A 20,732-nucleotide genomic window follows, 5' to 3' on the forward strand; every position below is an offset into this window, starting at 1 on the left:
GGTGGACTGCCTGAGCTCAGGAGTTTGAGATAAGCCTGAGGAACATGGTGAAATCCCGTCTCTACTAAAAATAAATATATTTGCCAGGCGTGGCAGCATGTGCCTGTAATCCCAGCTACTTGGGAGGGTGAGACAGGAGAATTGCTTGAACCCGGGAGGTGGAGCTGCAGTGAGCCGAGATTGCACCATTGCAATCCAGCCTGGGTGACAGAGTGACACTCCATCTAAAAAAAAAAAGTGTGGGTCAGTTTTCTTCACAAAAGACCTCAGTAGGAGAATGCAGTCACCATGGAAGAAATGTAGATTGAAAACAAAGCAGCATCTCAGAGTATTCCCGATATACTATGTGCATGACATGATACAAAGATCAACCAACCAAACTTCTATTACTTACGTTGAACTAACACTAGTAAGTATTACTAGCACTTGACTCATTAAAAAAACCACAAATCTTATATTTAACCAGCTTTTACAATAAAAAGCGACCTAAACTTATATTCTCTTAAATGGTAAAAAATTAATTAAAAATAAAACATGATATATTTGAGTCTGTGTGATCTAGGCAACTTATTGAACTTCTGTAAAACTTACTGTACTCATTTGTAAAATGAGGATCACAGAAGTGTCCACCTTATAGAGTTGTTATGAAGAATAACTGAAGGAATAGATGTGAAAGACATAACAAAGAGCCTGGCATATCACATATTCTCAATAAATTGTAGCTTGTATTATTATTTCTTATACTTCTCAGTATATATTACCATTTTGAGCAGCTCATCAAATTTACCTGAGACTCAGCAAAAGCTAATTTGTCAAGCCCATTCACGTATCGTTGTTTTGCTTCCATGACAGCTTGTCGCTTCTGTGTCAAAAGCTGTCGAAATGAGCCAATGAGTTCAAGATAAGAAGTAGCAGTAACATAGTTATGTCGTCCTAACTCATGCAAGAACCTAAAAAGAGAGGCAGGTAACATAGCTCACTTTAAGTAATGGATTTCACAAAAAGGTAAATTCAACATACCATTAACAGACATTTAATAAAGATTACATTTTATACAGAAGCTACTGAGTACTTGAACATTTTAAGACTAGAATCCTACATATTACCACATTATAATTTCTTGTCTCTAAAATACCAACTAGTGGTGACATATTTAAAAGGCACGAATCAAGTGAGATCCTATCTTTTAAAAAACCACAAATCAACAAATATGTCTAATAAAAGATGAACTACAACAAGAAAGAATCAGACTATTTCACATGTTTCATAAGCCAGGAGGATCTAACTTGGTAAGAGACCCAAGATATCATGTAAACCAGGTTAAGTACAGTAGGAAAGGGGATAGCAGATAAGATAGCAAATACATGTGAATTAATTTGGAAATGGCCTTCACAAATCCCTTCATTGTCATTTTTAAATTCACTAATATTAACCTTTCTGAAAGATCCATAATGGACGTGTGAAAGTGTTTACAGATTGGAACTATCTCTTGTCGTTCAACCTCAGTAAGCTCCAGTGTTTCTAAGAATTTCACAGCTACACGTTCAAGAGCATCTTCAGGCCATGACTAAAAATAAGAAAAAGAAAAACACTTGAAATTTAAGATGAACAGTAGTCTCATTCCAACTCCATAAGTTAATGCATAATAAGTTACATGACTTTCTATGGGAGAATAATTTGGTGTTGAGAAAATCAAAACTTTAATGAAGAAAACAGAATAAGAGGGACTGAGGTCTCTGAAAGACCTAATATTCTTATATATTAAAATGAAAAAAAGGATAATATAAAGGAAGGATCAATGAAATTTTAGTTATCAAAGATATATTACACTGTCTTCCCAACTCTTCTACTTGCATGTCTAGTAGGCATCCCAAATTTATCATGACAGTGGCAGAAGCTGCTAGTTGCCCACCCAATATCTACTAGCCCCTTCTTCCTTAGGACTCCAATTTTATTCTAGATAGCAATATACCCAGCTAAAAGACTAAATCTCCTAGACTCCCTTGGAATTCAGAATGGCCAATGACACATAAGCAGTTGTTGGGTGGAGACTTCAGGGAAGACTTTTTAGAGAGTTACATAGAGCTGGGATATCCTTTTTGGCCTACTTTCATTCTTCTACTTCTTGTTTGGAACATGGTTGTGAACAATGGCACTCCAGCAGCCACCTCAGGTCCTAAGTTACTTTGAGAATGGAAATCACATGCTAAGGAGAGTAAAGCACAAATAACTTGGGATCCTCATGACTTTGTTAAGCCACAAAAGCCCCACTCTGCTTACCTTTAGATTTTTTTTCATATGAGAGTTAAAAAACCCAATGTGTTTAGTTTGGGTTTCTGTTACTGGGAGACCATCACAATTTCTACTATAATGTCCAAAGTTGATTTTTAAACTTTCTTCCCTACAAATTTGCTTCCTAGCCAGTCCTCTCCATCTTAGTGAAATGGTTCCTTCCTTGGCTTTCCTGGAATATGCCAAGCATGCTCCTACCTCTGAGTCTTTGGACGTGCTTTTCCCTCTGACCAGAACCCTCTTCCCTCAGACCTCCATGTGGTTCATGCTCTCACTTCCTTCACATCCAAGCTCATATACTGACTTACCAGAGCACTCTTTATAAAACAGCATTCCTTCCCCCATTACTCTGTCTTTTATACTGAGTTTTCTTCTCAGCACTTAACAATACATGGCATATCATTAATCTTTATTTGTTCACTAGAGTATTTTCCAGATTTCCTTTCATTTAGTTTCAATAATATGCTTATAATTTTTTTCCTTTGTGGCAGACAATATGCATTTTAGGACCATTTTTTTTGGTGTCTAGCCTAAGCACATACTGCCAGTGTATGCATTTTTTATTAAGAGATTGTTACATTCATGTGATCCAATTGTACCAATATATATTTTAAATCTAAAAAGAGACTTCTAAAGAACTATTAAGATTAGTGAAATTTTATAAAATGCCAGGTTAAATGTCATATAACTTACACATCATTAAAAAACATTACAGAGGCTTAGACTGGATTAAGAAAATGTGGCATATATACACCATGGAATACTATGCAGCCATAAAAAAGGATGAGTTCATGTCCTTTGTAGGGACATGGATGAAGCTGGAAACCATCATTCTCAGCAAACTATCACAAGGACAAAAAACCAAACACTGCATGTTCTTACTCATAGGTGGGAATTGAACAATGAGAACACTTGGACACAGGGTGGGGAACGTCACACACCAGGGCCTGTCGTGGGGTGGGGGGAGGGGGGAGGGATAGCATTAGGCTATATACCTAATGTAAATGACGAGTTAATGGGTGCAGCACACCAACATGGCACATGTATACATATGTAACAAACCTGCACGTTGTGCACATGTATCCTAGAACTTAAAGTATAATAAAAAATAAATAAAATAAATTACAACATTCTTTCTCTTCCCCCACCTTTCCCATGCACTTCTTCCTGTTTTAGTCTTCCCTTTAGTGTTTGTCTCCAGTCCATGTATATTTTATCTTGTGTATATTTACTTCTTTATCTTATTTACTCTCTGTCCCCTCCATTAAAAAGCAGGTCCACAGGAAAAAAAAAAACATTACAGAGGCTTATATTTATGTTCTGGGTGCTTTATTTTTAATCATCCTGCTAATAATCATGCATATTTAATACTATCTGTAGCAGTCAGAATATTTATGACTGAAGAGGCAGAAAACCAGTCTCACTGTATCTTCAAAAAAAAAGAAGATGCATATTCTTATAGAGTAATACCCAGAAGTAGGGTATTTCCAGGGTTGCTTCATTTAGAAGCTCAACTATATTATCAAGTATTCACGTTCTTTCCGTCTTGTTGTTCCCTTTCTCAGTGCACTTTATTTCATACTTGGGCTTGTCCCATTATGGTGACATGATGACTGCTGCAGCTATGGGCATCACATTCTCAAGCAACAAGATTGAGAGACAAAAAAGGCCCTTTTCTTACCATGTGACTCCTTTTATAGTGAAAATACTTTTTTTCCCCAAAGCTCCCCAGCAGACTTTACCTCAAGACCCATTGGCAAGGAATGGCTCATACATGGGCTCAGGCATAAAACAATCACTAGCAAGAGAAATGAAAGCATACATATATACATATAAATATATATACACGTATGTGTGTGTGTGTGTGTGTGTATATATATATATATATATACTTTTTTTTTTTTTTTGAAATGGAGTTTCACTCTGTTGCCAGGTTGGAGTGCAGTGGCACAATCTTGGCCCACTGCAACCTCCACCTCCTGGGTTCAAGCAATTCTCCTGCCTCAGCCTCCCGAGTAGCTGGGACTACAGGCGTGCACCACCACACTGAGGTAACTTTTGTATTTTTAGTAGAGATGGGGTTTCACCATGTTGGCCAGGATGGTCTCCATCTCTTGACCTCATGATCCACCCACCTCAGCCTCCCAAAGTGCTGGGATTACAGGCGTGAGCCACCGTGCCCAACTGAGAGCACCAATATTGACTTAGGGCTGGGCACAATGGCTCGTGCCTATAATCCCAGGACTTTGGGAGGCTGAGGTGGGAGACAAGCTTGGGCAACATAGAGAAACCCTGTCTCTATAAAAAATTTAAAAATGAGCTGGGCATGGTGGCATACACCTATAGTCCCAGCTACTCTGGAGGCTGAGGTGGGAGGATTGCTTGAGCCCAGGAGGCAGAGGTTTCAGTGAGCTGTGATTGCACCAGTGCACTCCAGCCTGGGCGACAGAGATCCTGTCTCAAAAAAAAAAAAAAAAAAAAAAAATATATATATATATATATATATATATATTGACTTAGACCAACCATGATTCAATCCCTCTGATACATAGCTACATGGAGGGTGATTTCCCAAACAAAACCATAATGCAGTTCATAATAAACAGGCAAAGAGAATAAAACAAATCAGTACCAGAAACTATTTTTTTTTAATTATCCAGGGTCAATGCACAGTCCACATTCTATTGGGCATAAAACAATTAAATAGAAGGTACCATGAGCTACTGTTCTCAAGAGTATGAATACCAAATTGTTTTAAACAGGCAGTGACAGTCTGTCTTAGGTGAGGCAGTGGCCTTCATCATTTGCTTCCAGCATGACTGAAATTGTTGCCCAGTTGGTTTTCCTGTCTCTTGTTTTGCCCTACTCCAATTCACCTACCACACAGCTTCCAACTGCTTTGGTTTTTTTCCTAAATGCAGATTATCTAAAAATATGTTGATGCTACTGTGATATCTCTGGTATAAAACCAAATTCCTGGGAATACCTTGCCAATCTCTTTGTAACCTGGTACCCACCCAAAGCTCCAACTCAACTGCTGCTGCCCTTAAAATGCCAGCCAGCTATACCAAACAATTTTCAGTGGGGCAGATGAGTCATCCTCTCCCCACCCTCCTCCTTTTCCAAGTACTATTCTCTAATAATGGTTCATTTTATGTGTCAGTCAACTTGACTGGGCTATGAGGTTCCCAGATATTTGGTCAAACATGATTCTGGGTGTTTCTGTGAGGGTGTTTTTACATGAATTCAACATTTAAATCATTATACACTGAGTAAAGCAGAGTGCCCTCCCTAATGTCAGTGGGCTGCATCCAATTGTCCTTGTCCAATTTTGTTCAATCCAATGGAACAAAAATGCTGACCCTCCCCCAAATTCCTCCTGTATGATTGCCTTCAAGCTAAGACATTATTTTTTTTCCTCCCTTCAGACTTGGACTGAATTGGCTCTTTCTGGATCCTGAGCCTGCCGGCCTTCAGACTGGAACTACATCACTGGTTTTCCTGGGCTTTCACCTGCCAACTGCAGATCTTGGGACTTTTTAGGCTTCATAATCATATGAGCCAATTCCTCATAATAAATTTCTTTACATACAAATTTCCTATTGATTCCTAATACACTCCCCTCTCTATGTAACTAACTCATCTTCATGACTCAGAAATTCACTGCCTTCGTATGTATACCCTTTGCACATCAACATTATGGCTCTCTTATATAATCATGATTACTGACTGCTTTTTCTGTCTTCCAGTCTACAGTGTAAGCTCCTTGTGAGGATCATGTAGTCTTATCACTCTCTGGTGCTGAACATTATGCCTGTCATTACAGTAAGTGATCAAGAAACACTTGCTGAATGTATATTAATAAAGTTTTTCAAATATTTCAGTAAAATTCCAAAAGAGTTAGTTGCCTCCCCCTCCAACCAAGAAAAATTACAAACCTGAAACCAGTCAATGGTACAGCAATTGATGAGGGATGGGAACTGTCTCAAGCGATTTCGAAAGGCATCTCCAATGGGGCTAAAGGCCACCACGACATGAAGATTATCTTTGCAGCGATTCACAAAGAAAGCAAACAGAGCTAAGGGACTGAGTTCATCATGTTTATTGCCAGCCTGAGCTACTGGGCGAACACCCTAGGGAATAACAGAAAATAAAAACCTTGTAAATAAAAATAGATACGCTGGTAATGAGATTGGTGGATATTAGAATATGAAGAAGTTTTATTGCACCCTGTAAATATCTGTAAAATTTTGGTTTTATATCAATAGAATGGCTCTGACATAGTTTGTACTTAGAAAACCTCTTCCAACTCCAAAATTCTATAATTTAAAAACAAGTTATCTGCCAAGAATTTACCTTAAAGATAATCACAAAATTCACCAAGATGTATAGAAATATAATTTTACATTGTTTTTAAGAGAAAAAAATGTAAACAGCTGAAGTATCAATCAGTAAGGAACTAGTTATAAATGTAAAACATCCACATATTAGCATTTTATGCAACAGTTAAAAATAATAAATTGGTGTCTCATGCCTGGAATCCTAGCTTCTTGGGAGGCTAAGGTAAGAGCCCAGGAGTTCGAAGCTGCAGTGAGCTATGACTGCACCACTGCACTCCAGCCTGGGCAACAGAGCAGTGAGACTTCATCTCTAGAAAAACAAAAACAAAAACAAACAACAAAAAAACACACACACAGTGTATTTTGTGCTACGGGAAGATAAGCAGGATAAAATAACTAAAAAAAAGTTTTGCGACAGTATATAGAATATGATCCTGTTTAAAAAATAAAGATGTATATAAAATAGCAAATATAAAACAGAAATAGTGAAGCAATGGAAAAGTTTAGTAGCAAAGTGATGGGAAGAAAAGATAGATAATAGCTAAAGCAGCAGGAAAGCCTAGGAAAGCTTAGGAAATTCCATTCCCCAAAGGTGACTATTCCTTGGACGGGCATATGGAGGACGCATTTCTCCTATAAATCAGGAGAGTACCACTAATTTACAGCCTTGGTCACATCTCTGACATATCCCAGATAAAAGCAAAGAACATGGGTTTTTGTTGTTATTGTTGTTTTGTCCTCTTTTATCCCTTCACGCTCCATACCATGAACTGGTAATGCACCATTTACTGAGAGCTCTGTAAGCGCCTGACACTACATAAATGCTTTATTTTGTTTGATTCTCAAACCTCACAACAACCCCATGTAGGAAGAACTCTTATCTGTGCTGCCATTTCATGGAAGAGAAAAGCAGAGTACTTGAAAGTGTGAGTCCTTTTCACTCCAGATGTTATGGCTGGAGGTTGGGAATTAAATATCCAGGTGTGAGTGATATATTTTGTGGGTAAAAGTGATTATGGTAATGAGAAAGTGTGACATTACTTTCATCTTAGAAATGAGGGCTAAAGTGGCCGGGCGAGGTGGCTCATGCCTGTAATCCCAGCACTTTGGGGGGCCGAGGCAGGCGGATCACGAGATCAGAAGATTGAGACCATCCTGGCTAGCACGGTGAAACCTCGTCTCTACTAAAAATACAAAAATTAGCTGGGCCTGGTGGCAGGCGCCTGTGGTTCCAGCTACTTGGGAGGCTGAGGCAGGAGGCTCCGCCCGGGAGGCGGAGGTTGCAGTGAGCCGAGACCACATCACTGCACTCCAGCCTGGGCGACAGAGCAAGACTCTGTCTCAAAAAAAAAAAAAAAAAAAGAAAGAAAAAGAAAAAGAAATGAGGGTTAAAGTAGGTGATAGTAGCAGACACGTCACCTTGTATTTTTTGTCAACTAAATCACAAACAAGACTTTCAGATGTATCAAACCCATAAGATAGTTTTATTAAAACTTTAAAAAAATTTACTAACCAGTGTAAACCACAAAGACTAATAAAGTAGCATTAAAATCATGTTTTCTTACATCAATGTAACCTTAAGAGATGATTTAAAAATCTCTAATCACTCATAAAACATGCTAAATAACATTAAACAGGTGAAACAAACTGCCATTATGATGAAGATAGGAGTTATAAAAATTATGCCTCATAACTATGGTAGAAGCAATTTAAAATTCACCAAACAATGATGTATTAAACTAATATACTTAAAATTTTTAATTACCCCCAAACTCATATGTACAAACTATATTTATCCTGAAGAGCAGAGAAACGGTTTCAAGAAATAAAGTTTTTGTGCTAGAAGCAGCACTTCCCCAAAAGCATTTACCTCCATCACTTCCTGTTTCTCATCTGCTGCAAAAATGTTAGGCACTTCTCCTGTATTGAGCACACTGTCGATATCCTCTAGAAAAGCTTCCTCTTTAATCTGAGTGTCCGTGATAAGAAAGACGGTCTTCTGGCCCCTCATGCCCACATTCCTTAACAGACCCTTAAAATAAAAATGGACTTGTAAGCAGAATATGGTAGACATCTGTTGGTTTTGATTTCCCTCACTTTCCCTTTCCTTTGATAACAACACTTTGATTTTTAGGGCAGTACCTCTCCCCACTTCTACTGGGGCTGTCAATTGGGACCTCCACTGCCTCCGTCCCCTGGGTGGGAGATCCAAACTGGTCAGAGTTTCCCCAAAACCCTAGACATAATCACTGATTCAGAGGACGGCATATGATTTAAGCAGGGCCCAATCATAGTCTTACTTCAGGGACTGAGATAGACTTGAAACAGAGAGAATCCTGGCTGTTCTGAGATGGAATATATAAAGGCCAGTAACCTAAATTACTTGGAGCTAACTGTTTGCCTCATGGTATGAGCCTGCTGGAGAAGGAAGCCAAATGGAGGAGAGTTGTGTCAGGAGACAGAAAGAGTAATTACTAAGGAAATAATTTAAGACCCCAAATTCAGCTATGTCAAAAGCCTATCTACCTCTAGACGCTTCAGTGTAGACAGGCTGGGGTTTTTATGCAGGGGTCAACTGCAACCCAAATTCCTAATATAAGATATGGGCTCAGTAGTGTGCTGAAGCTGACTTGTATAGGCTTGTTAGAACCGATTGTTAAAATTTCAGGAACTTGTCAGTAGTTTGTAAAACAAAGCCAGGATTTAAAAATTGAATTATATAAACTTGCAATTATATAAAAATATAATTATATTTAAAAGGGAGGTAAATGCATAAATCTCATCATCTCCTATTTTATTATGTTACTATTATCTATGCTCTGGAAAGTTTTTCAAGTTATTGTATCAATACAGTAAAATACAATGTCATGATGTTCCATGCATATCTCTTTTCAGTTCTATTCTCAGTGACAGCAGGTTGGGAGCTTCAAATCAGCCATGGTGGGAGTTTTTACATCATGGAAATTGGAAAATCTACCATCAGAGGCTCTCTCTCACCCCCGGTCCTGGAAAGCTGGTTGTTAAACATTTGTCAGCATACAAACTGGCTGTAGTTCACAGTGAAAATAGCATTACAACTTCTCTAAGTTATTTTTAAAAATAACCTTCTATATTGTAAAACTATGTATTTTAAATCATTAAATATTAACTAATATTTTCACTCCATAAAATAAATGGTGGATTTTTATATTGTACATAAAAACAACTATGTCCTTTTCCCATTAAAGCCATCTTCCAATATGAAGCCTGTTTTGTTCTTAGAAATAATTTTCTGTCATCAAAACTAGAGAGTCTAGTTTTTAAAGTAATATTGTATCAAATCATGTCAGGTTTATAATTATTAATATTTTATCAAAATAAATTTTAGGCTGGGTGCAGTGGCTCACCCCTATAATCTGAGCACTTTGAGAGGGTGAGGCAGGAGGATTTCTTGAGCCCAGGAGTTTGAGAGCAGCCTGGACAACATAATGAGAGCCCGTCTCTAAAAAAATAAAAAAAATAAAAATTAGCTGGGCATGGTGGTACATGTCTGTAGTCTCACAGGCAGCTACTAGGGAGGGTGAGGTGGGAGGATTGCTTGAGCCTGGGAGGTTGAGGCTGCAGTGAACTATGATCATGCCACTGTATTCCAGCTGGGGTGACAGAGTGAGACATCTCACTCTGTCTTATTTTAAATAAAAAATTTAAAAATTTTAATTTAGGCTGGGTGTGGTGGCTCAGGCCTGTAATCCCAGCAGTTTGGGAGACTGAGGCAGGTGGATCACCTGAGGTTGGGAGTTCGAGACCAGCCTGACCAACATGGAGAAACCCTATCTCTATGAAAAATACAAAATAACCTGGGCATGGTGGCACATGCCTGTAATCCCAGCTACTTGGGAGGCTGAGGCAGGAGAATCGCTTGAACCTGGGAGGCAGAGGTTGCAGTGAGCCAGGATTGTGCCATTGCCCTTTAGCCTAGGCAACAAGGGCAAGACTGCATCTCAAAAAAAAAAAAAAAAAAAAAAAAAAAAAAAAAAAAAAAAGAGAACCATAAACATTTTAATTTAAAATAAAATTTACAATACAATATAAACAAACATATTTAACTTATTGTCATGAGCATCATCGTGATTTTTTTTTTTGTTTTTTGAGACAGTCTTGCTCTGTTGACTGGGCTGGAGTACAGTGGCATGATCTTGGCTCACTGCAACTTCTGCCTCCCAGGTTCTAGCGATTCTCCTGCCTCAGCCTCCCAAGTATCTGAGATTACAGGTGCTTTCCACTACAAGTGATTCTTCTGCCTCAGCCTCCCAAGTATCTGAGATTACAGGTGCATTCCACTACAAGTGATTCTCCTGCTTCAGCCTCCCAAGTATCTGAGATTACAGGTGCATTCCACTACAAGTGATTCTCCTGCCTCAGGCTCCTGAGTAGCTGCAATTACAGGTCTGTTCTACCACACTTGGCTAATTTTTGTATTTTTAGTAGAGACAGAGTTTCATCATGTTGGCCAGGCTGGTCTCAGACCTCTGACCTCAGGTGATCCGAGACCAACCTGGCCAGCATGGTGAAATCCCGTCTCTAGTAAAAATACAGGAAAAAAAGAATTAGCCAGGGATGGTGACGGGCACCTATAATTCCAGCTACTAGGGAGGTTGAGGCAGTAGAATCACTTGAACTCGGCAGGTGGAGGTTGCAGTGAGTGGAGATCGTGCCACTGCACTCCAGCCTGGGTGACATAGTGAGAGTCCATCTCAAAAAAATAGATATTAATTATATGTCAGGAATATTATGAAAATCCTTACATACATTATATAATTTAACCACAATAATCTTTGAAATAGGTGGTATTACCCGAATTTTACAAATGAAAAATCTAGAAAGTGACCATCAGCAAGATAATGGGCTAGGAAGCTCTAGACCCTTGTTCTCCCCTGAAGACATGTATTAGCAATATACAGAACACAATTACCTTTGTGAGAACTTTAGAAACTAGTTAAGTGGCTGCAGCACCCAGAAAAGAGCATGAACAAGAGAAGGGACTGTTCCCAAAAGGGTAAGACAGTACCTCATATTTTTCTCACTCTAGCTCCTCCCCCAGCTGGGCACAGTGTGGGGAGATCTAGAGAATACCATCCAAATCATGGCTCCTTCCTCAGGACAGAAGAAATATAGTTGAACTTGAGCCCAGAATACTGGCTTGTGTGGGGGCTGTTTCACCTGCCTTCAGGTGCTAACAGGAACAATGGCCAATTTTGGACACCAGGTTGGAGGCCACTGAAACATAGGTGAGTTCCCTGGTGGGTTAGAGCAGCAGAAGCTGCAGTTCTACAGGCAGGCACCAGGGAGAGCAAGAGATCAAGGGCAGAGGAATACAACGGAATCAGCAACTGAAAGCTCCTGAGAAGAAACAGGAAATTAAGACAGTCAAAAGCACTCATACATGCAACAATAAAAGCACACATACAACCTCAAAGAAGACACGTCCCCAGAAAATGTCTGAAAGGTCCCAGAACCTCTAGCTAGGTTGATTGGTGAAGATCTTCCCTGCATGAGGCCAGTCATAATGATTGGGAGGGGTGGCTGTATTTCAAATGGTCAGCTCTCAAAAAGATCACAAGGGATGCAAAGAATTAAGGAAACGTGGCCCAGTCAAAGAAACAAAATAAAGCTCCAGAAACCAACCATAAGGAAATGCAGATCTATGAACTGACTAGCAAACAATTTAAAATAACTACCTTAAAGATGCTCAATGAGCTGAAAGGAACCCAGAGCTAAATTAGGAAAACAATGCATGAACAAAATGAGAATTAACAAAGATATAGAAACTATAAAATATAAATAGAAATTCTGGACCCAAAACATAAAACTGAACTAAAAAATTATCTACAGGGGTTCAACATTAGACTTGATTGGGCAGAATCAAGAGTCAACCAACTTGAAAACAAGTCGTTGGAAATCACCGGGTTAATGGAGCAAAAACAAAACAAAAACAATAAACGAAGGTGGAGCAAGCCTAAGGGATTTATGGTACACCATCAAGTGGACCAATATATGCATTATGGAAATCCCAGAATGAGAGAGAGAGGAGGAGAGGACAGAGAGCTTTTTCAAGAAATAATGACTGAAAATTTCTCAAATCTCAGGAAAGAAGTGGATATAAAAATTCCATTTTATGGAAGATCAATGAATTCCAACTAGGATGAAGTCAAAGAAATCCACATTAAGAAACAATATAATCAAACTGTCAAAAGTCAGATACAAAGAGAAAATCCTGAAAGCAGCCAGAGAAAAGCAACTTGTCATCTACAAGGGAATTACCTTAAGATTAGCAGTGAATTTCTCAGCACAAATTTTACAGACCAGAAGGAAGTAAGGTGACATATTCTAATTGCAGAAAGATAAAAACCTGTCAACCAAGGACAATGTATCTGGTACAGCTACCTTACAAAAATGAAGGTGAAATTAAAACCTTTCCAGATGAACAAACACCGAGGGAGTCCTTAGTACTATATCTGCCTGACAAGATATGCTAAAGGGAATCCTTCAAGTTGAAACAAAAGAACCTAGAATGTAACATGAAGCCATACAAAAGTATAAAGTTCTCCAGTCAAAGTAAACATGTGGACAAATAGAGAATCCTGTATTATTGTAATTTTGGTGCATAAATCTACTTTTAATTCTAAAAAACAAAAACATGCCTTATAAATGTATGTTAATTAGTACATAATATATAAAGATACAATTTGTGACATCCAGAACAAAAAATGGGGGAGGAGTGGAGCTATAAAGGGGTAACATTTTTGTATGCAACTGAAGTTAGGTTGTTAGCAGTTTAAAATAATTTGCTATAACTTTAGGTTGTTTTATGTAGTAGTAATGGTTAACTACAAAGAAAACGTAGAATATAAACAAAAGGAAATGAGAAGGGAATAAAGAATGCCCCTACAAAAAAAATCATCATAACATAAAAGGCAGCAATAAAAGAAGAAATGAGGAAAAAAAGAAGCTACAAGACACACAGAAAACAAATATCAAAATGGCAATAATAAATCCTTCCCTATCAGTAATTACATTAAATTTAATGGATTAAATTCCTCAATCAAAAGACATAGAGCAGCCAAATGGATTAAAAAAAAGATCCATTAATATGCTGCCTACAAGAGATTCATTTTAGATCCAAGGAAATATGTAAGCTAAAGAATGGAAAAAGATATACCAACCAAATGGTAACTAAGAGAGAGCAGGGATAGCTATACTAATATCAGACAAAAATAGACTTTAAGTCAAAAACAACCACAAGAAAGGATATTACATAATGATAAAACGGTCAATTTACCAGGAAGATATAACAATTACAGTTGACCACTGAACAACACAGGTTTGAACTATGTGAGTCCACTTATATGTAGATTTTCCTCTGCTTCTGCCACCCCTGAGACAGCAAGACCAACTCACTCCTCTTCTTCCTCTTCATCCTCAGCCTACCCAACATGAAGATCGTGAGGATGAAGACCTTTGTGATGATCCACTTCCACTTAATGAATAGTCAATATATGTTTTCTTCCTTAGGATTTTTTAAGTAACATTTTCTTTTATCTGGCTTACTTTATTATAAGAATACAGTTTAATACATATAACATACAAAATACATGTTAATCAAATGTTTATGTTACCAGTAAGGCTTCTGGTCAACACTAGGCTATTAGTAGTTATGTTTTGGGGGAGTCAAAAGTAATATGTGGGCTAAGCACAGTGGCTCAAGCCTGTATTCCCAGCACTCTGGGAGGCCAAGGCAGGAGGATTGCTTGAGCTTGGGGGTTCAAGACCAGACTGGCCAAATGGCGAAACCCCATCTCTACAAAAAATACAAAAATTAGCTAAGCATGGTGGTGTGCACCTGTAATCCCAGCTACTCAGGAGGCTGAGGCATGAGAATCGCTTGATCTCAGGAGGTGGAGGTTGCAGTGAGCTGATATCGTGCCACTGCACTCCAGCCTGGGGCAGAGCGAGACTCTATCTCAAAAAAAAAAAATTGTATGTGAATTTTCATCTGTGTTGGGGGTTGGTGTTGTTTAAGGGTCAACTGTATAAATATTTATGCACCAAACCACAGATATCCTAAATATATGAAGCAAACTTTGGCAGAAGTGAAAGAAGAATTGTACAGCAACACAATACAGTAGTCCCCCCTTATCCACGGGGGATACATTCCAAGACCCCCAGTGGATGCCTGAAACAACAGATAGTACTGAATCCTACATATGCTATTTTTTTCCATACATAACTATGATTAGTTTAATTAATAAATTAACAGCCAGACATTAACAACAAATAATAAAGAGAACAATTATTACAACATACTGTAATAAAAGTTATGTGAATGTGGTCCCTTTCACTCTCAAAATATCTTATTGTACTGTGCTTATCTCTTTTTGGACCACAGTTGACTGTGGGTAACTAAAACTGCAATAAGAAAAGCCACAAGTAAGGGGGGACTACCATAATAGTAAGAGACTTGAATACCCCACTTTCAGTAATGGATAGAACACCTGACAGAAGATCAATAAGGAAATAGAGGACTTGAACATTGTAGACCAACTGATCTAACAGATATTTACCAAACACTCCATCCAGCAACAGTAAAACATATATTATTCTCAAGTGCACATGAAACATTCTCTAGGATAGACCACATTAGGCCACAAAACAAGTCTTAACAAATTTTAAAAGACTGAAATCATAGAAAGTATCTTTCCTGATCACAATGGAACAAAACTAGAAATCAATGCCAGAAGGAAAAATTAAAAAATTCACAATATATGAAAATTAAACTGTTAATTTAATTGTTAAACAACCAGTAAGTCAAAGAAGAAATCACAAGGGAAATTAGAAAATATCTTGAGAAAATTAAAACAAAAACAAACAAACCAAAACTTGAGGGATGCAGCAAAAGTATTGCTAAGAGGGAAGTTTGTAGCTGTAAATACATATATTGAAAAAGAAGAGGCCAGACGCGGTGGCTGACATCTGTAATCCTAGCAGTTGGGGAGGTTGAGGCAAGTGGATTGCCTGAGCTCAGGAATTCGAGACCAGCCTGGGCAACATGGTGAAACCCATCTCTACTAAAATACAAAAAAAAAAAAAAAAAAAATCCGGGCATGGCAGTGTGCACCTGCAATCCCAGGTACTTGGGAGGCTGAGACAAGAGAATCGCTTGAACCTGGGAGGCGAAGGTTGCAGTGAGCCGAGATTGCACCACTGCACTCCAGCCTGGGTGACAGAGTGAGACTCCATCTCAAAAAAAAAAAAAGAAGAAGAAGAAGAAGAAGAAGAAAGACATAAAATCAACAACCTAACTAGACACCTCAAGGAACTAGAAAAAGAAGAATAAACCAAACCCAAAGCTAGCAAGGAAGCTAGGAAGGAAATAATAAAGATTAGAGTGGAGATGAATGAAATAGAGAATAGAAGATCAATACAAAAAAAAGAGAGAGAGAAGACTCAAATAACAAAAATCAGAAATGAAAATAGTAGCACACTCTGGTAGCACAACCAATGCCACAGAAATACAAAGAATTATAGGAGAATGATATGAACAATTGTATGCCAATAAATTGGATAACCTAGCAGAAATGGATAAGTCCCTAGAAACTAAAGCACCGATCGATTTATTAATATGCTAAAAATAACATAGCTAACAAATCATGCAAAGCAGGAACTAATACTGTATCTGTCTAATTTCAAAGTCCATGTTCTTGCTACTATGAAGTAGTAAATGAAGTATGCTGATTTCTAAATTTGTAGTTAATTTGGTAGACAATGCATCAAAAGTTTTCCTCTAAAGTGTAAGCAGAAAAAGAAACAATGTAAGTGTAATTTTCCTTTCATGTCTATGTAGATAGATTTCTTTGGTATGAGCTTGGATTCTACCATTTCTGCCTAGAAGTAGCAAAGAAAAATCCATTTCTCTATGCTAAATTTTAGGTTGTAGAAATTGTTTGTGAAAGGTCAGTGAAAGTGAAAGAAGTCCAGCAATTTCTCCCTTCTTTTTTTTTCCACTTTGTATCATCTCTCTGTTGGGGCTACAGACCCCTAGGCATATAAGGACGAAGCCCCAAGTATGCACTCCACTATCCTGTTGGTCACCGGGACAGCAATAAAGCTCTAAAGAAACTATTAAGATTACTACTAAGACAACATTAATGCCATCAACATCATCATCAGGTTCATGGTTAAATCTGCTAGAAACCATTTATTTATCTGAAATAAGTCCTCTCTGAACTGGAATAAATATATAGTCAGTGGCACAAGCCAGGTTCAGAAAGATAAACATCACATGTTCTCACTTATATGTAGGAGCCAAAAAAGTTGACCTCATGGAGGTAGAGAGTAGAAAGACACTTATCAGAGGCCAGAAAGGAGAGGCAGACAGGGGAGGATAAAGAGAAGCAGGTCAATGGGTACGAACATGCAGTTAGAAGAAGTTCCACTGTTCAATAGTACAATAGTGCAACTATATTTAACAATGTATTGCATATTTCAAGATAGAAGATTTGCAACGTTCCCAACACAAAAAGATCGATGTTCTATGTGATAGATATCCTAAATGTGCTGACTCCATAGTTATTCATTTTATGCATGTATCAAAATATCACATGTACCTCATAAATATGTACAAATATTATACATCATTTTTTTTTAAAGCAGCAGCCATGGTAATAGTGTAGTGGATAAGACTTGAGTTAGAAAGCCTTGCTCTGTTGTGTGTCACATGTCACTCAGCTTCGGTAAAACACAGAGACAACCCACCTGCTGCATTGCATTGCTGTGCCTATAGAATGAGATCATGTAGGTAAAAGCGGTAAAAGCTAGGTAAAGCACTCAGGACAGAACTCAACACACACAGTAGATGCTCTATGGACAGTATTAGCATCATCATCATCACTGGAGTTCAGTACACAGCTACACAGGCTGGTTCTCTCTTTACGAGTAAAAGAATATACTGTTTTCATTTTAGATACTAGGCTTCTTCATAAATTTACCTTCATATCCTCTCTCCATTCATTCATACCATAGCTCTTAGAAATTTCTGGTTGGAAAATATGCATTTTTGCCATGGATGTAGCCAGACGAGTTAAAGATTGACGACCACTTCCTCCAAGACCAACAAGCAAAGCATTTCCACCAGATTGCTTTAGAACTCGACATATTCTTGATAAATGTTCCAAAACATACCTACCACAAAAGAAAAATTTTATTAATGCATTACAATATAAATGTAAATGTATAGTTACATGTAACTATTGTTTCACTTTCCTAGAAGAATGTGACTCTGCTGTCCCATATGTTACTATCCCAATTTTAAAGAGTTTACTATCAAAAAGTGTGATTTTTCAAAAGCAGTTACAACTGGATCATTTGATGTAGGGGAAAACTAATTAAAAGTTCAAATTCAGGAAATTTGATATACAAGTTATACAAATAAAATGAAATATTAACTGCTAATACTGGCAGTATATTATCACTTTTATTAAATATGTTTCTTCAGTCTCTTAAGATTTCTATGTGAGAAAAGATCATTACCTATAAAATAACAAATTCAGAAAGGGCACTTAGCTTCACTGGTAATTAGGTTAATTAAAATTAAAATGATAATGAGATACCATTTCACTCTCCTTAGACTAGAAAAACTTACAGTATCTGCCAGTCCTAAGCATCAGCAAAGGTGAAGAACAATGGAAGCTCTCAAAAATAATAATCACTTTAAAAGATGTTTTGGCAAAATTTAGTAAAGTTGAAGATGCTTATATACTATGACATGATAATCCCACTTATAGGAAAATAGCCTAGAGAAATTCTCACACATGTACCCAAGGAGACACGGATGTGAATTTTCAAAGCCTTTTTTATAACAGCAAAAACTAGAAGTCACCTAAAATTTGTCTCAGAAGAATGACTGCATTGTGGTACAATTATATAATAGAACACAATATAGTGGTAAATATTCATTTTTCTGTGACTCTCACAATATGGAATAAACCAACTAGCAGAAGATTATATCCAGTATTATACCATTTATATGCAGTTTTAAAATATGCAAAATAAGACTACATATATATTTACGAATACATACATGTATAGTAAAAGTTCTAAGAAACAAAAGTTTCGGCTGGGCGTGGTGGCTCACATCTGTAATCCCAGCACTTTGGGAGGCCAAGGCAGGCGGATCACTTGAGGTCAGGAGTTCAAGACCAGCCTGGCCAGTAGGGTGAAACCCCATCTCTACTAAAAATACAAAAAAAAAATTAGCCAAGCATGCCGGCGCATGCCTGTACTCCCAGCTACCTGGGAGGCTGAGGCAGGAGAATGGCTTGAACCCGAGAGGTGGAGGTTGCAGCGAGCTGAGATAGTGCCATTGCACTCCAACCTGGGCAACAGAGCAAGACTCAGTCTCAAAAAAAAGAAAAAGAAAAAAGAAACACAAGTTTCTTTTCACTACTACTCGTATGACACAGGATGCAGTGAGACAGGGTGACTATAACAGGGAATTTCAAATAAATTACTAATATTTTATGTTTTATGCTGGATAATGGGTACAAAGTCATTCACTGTATTTTTCTTTACACCTTTTGGTACATTTCAAACATTTCATAATAACATTTTACAGATAGCAATTTCAAGCATCAACACCATATATAGGTACCTAAAAATGACAAGATTCATTCTTGTTTTGTGTGTTTGATTATACTCATCTAAGCACTGGTCCACAACATCACTAAAATGATGAATATTTGGAATTTCAATATAAACTCTATCATCTCCTTCAAGGTCAGGATTCATATAATCACCAAACATGAGATTTCTTAAGTCTTCTTCAGTTACCTATAGAAAGGAAATCAACAAATTTTTAAAACTTAAAACATTTAAAAATAAATTTAAGAAAACAAAATTTTTGTTTCATTCATGTTATAAAGTAATTAAGTTTTTAAACATTAGGGTAGTAAGTAATGCACTTATAAAATTAATACCTGAAATTATATCCTTAGGATATAAAAAGAAAAGTAAGATTTATATGTTTTGTTGTTGTTAGGCTAGAGAAGTCATTCTGGGTGACTCCCATTGAGTAGTTACTAAGTGATGGTCATCATGTTAAGCACTTTATATCTATTATATCATTTATTCCCTATCACATAAGGTGTTATTCTTTAAATAACTTCTATGTTACATACTTTCCTATGAAGATAAATCTTCTCAAAACAAACACCTATTTACAAGGAATGCTAAAAGAATATGTTCATTAAGAAATGATTTTCAAAAATATAACTTAATTGTAACAATTCATATATGGTACTGCTTTAACTCAATATGTTCTTAATCGCCATACTCACTGGTGCATTTTGTTTCCTCAAATGTGAAAAGATACCGTCAAATGATTCTTTAAAATGGTCCTTTATAACAGTTTTAGTTAACTGGAACAGCCATCTTCGATCATCATCATTAATGAGGCGATCATAAAACACTCGGAGAACCTCATGCACAAACAGACGGATCATAGTGTGTTTGTTCGCCACGGCGTCTCTTTCAATGAGTAAACAGCCCCGGATGACGCGTGAAAAATCACGCAAGTTGAAAGTATAATGGGATTTTGTGGGAGTGGGTAAAAGATTTTCCACAGATTGTTTATATATCTGAATATGAAAAAAGCAACAAAGCAAAAATAAAATGCTTATAATCAGTAAAGTCATGTAACCAGTGGAATGTTATACAAAATATTTTATTTACTCTGTCAGATTATATGGGCTTGGGCTGGGCGCGGTGGCTCACATCTGTAATCGCAGCACTTTTGGAGGCTGAGGTGGGCAGATCACCTAAGGTCAGGAGTTCGAGACAAGCCTGGCCAACATGGCAAAACCCCGTCTCTACTAAAAATACAAAAATTAGCCAGGTGTCATGGCACGTGCCTGTAATCCCAGCTACGCAGGAGGCTGAGGCAGGAGAATGGCTTGAACCCGGGAGGTGGAGGTAGACATTGCAAAGAGCCAAGATCACGCCATTGCACTCCAGCCTGGGCAACGAAGTGAGATTCTGCCTCAAAAAAAAAAAAAAAGAAAAAAAAAG

At 37.6% G+C, this 20,732-nt stretch overlaps 1 protein-coding gene across 1 annotated transcript in view; it reads right to left on the bottom strand.

The window, feature by feature from the left end:
- DNAH12 (dynein axonemal heavy chain 12) overlaps positions 1-20,732 on the bottom strand; it is a 262,745-nt gene that overhangs the window by 92,440 nt on the left and 149,573 nt on the right. Inside the window, exons 42-48 of the mRNA XM_055110974.2 lie at positions 20,003-20,302; positions 19,318-19,496; positions 17,657-17,849; positions 8,503-8,664; positions 6,231-6,425; positions 1,434-1,567; positions 788-950 (exon numbers count right to left, since the gene is read on the bottom strand). Of these exons, the coding sequence (XP_054966949.1) occupies positions 788-950; positions 1,434-1,567; positions 6,231-6,425; positions 8,503-8,664; positions 17,657-17,849; positions 19,318-19,496; positions 20,003-20,302 (1,326 nt within the window). The remainder of the gene's footprint in view (positions 1-787; positions 951-1,433; positions 1,568-6,230; positions 6,426-8,502; positions 8,665-17,656; positions 17,850-19,317; positions 19,497-20,002; positions 20,303-20,732) is intronic.

Source organism: Pan paniscus, chromosome 2, assembly GCF_029289425.2.
Source record: "Pan paniscus chromosome 2, NHGRI_mPanPan1-v2.0_pri, whole genome shotgun sequence".
Classification (NCBI taxonomy): Eukaryota; Metazoa; Chordata; class Mammalia; order Primates; family Hominidae; genus Pan; species Pan paniscus.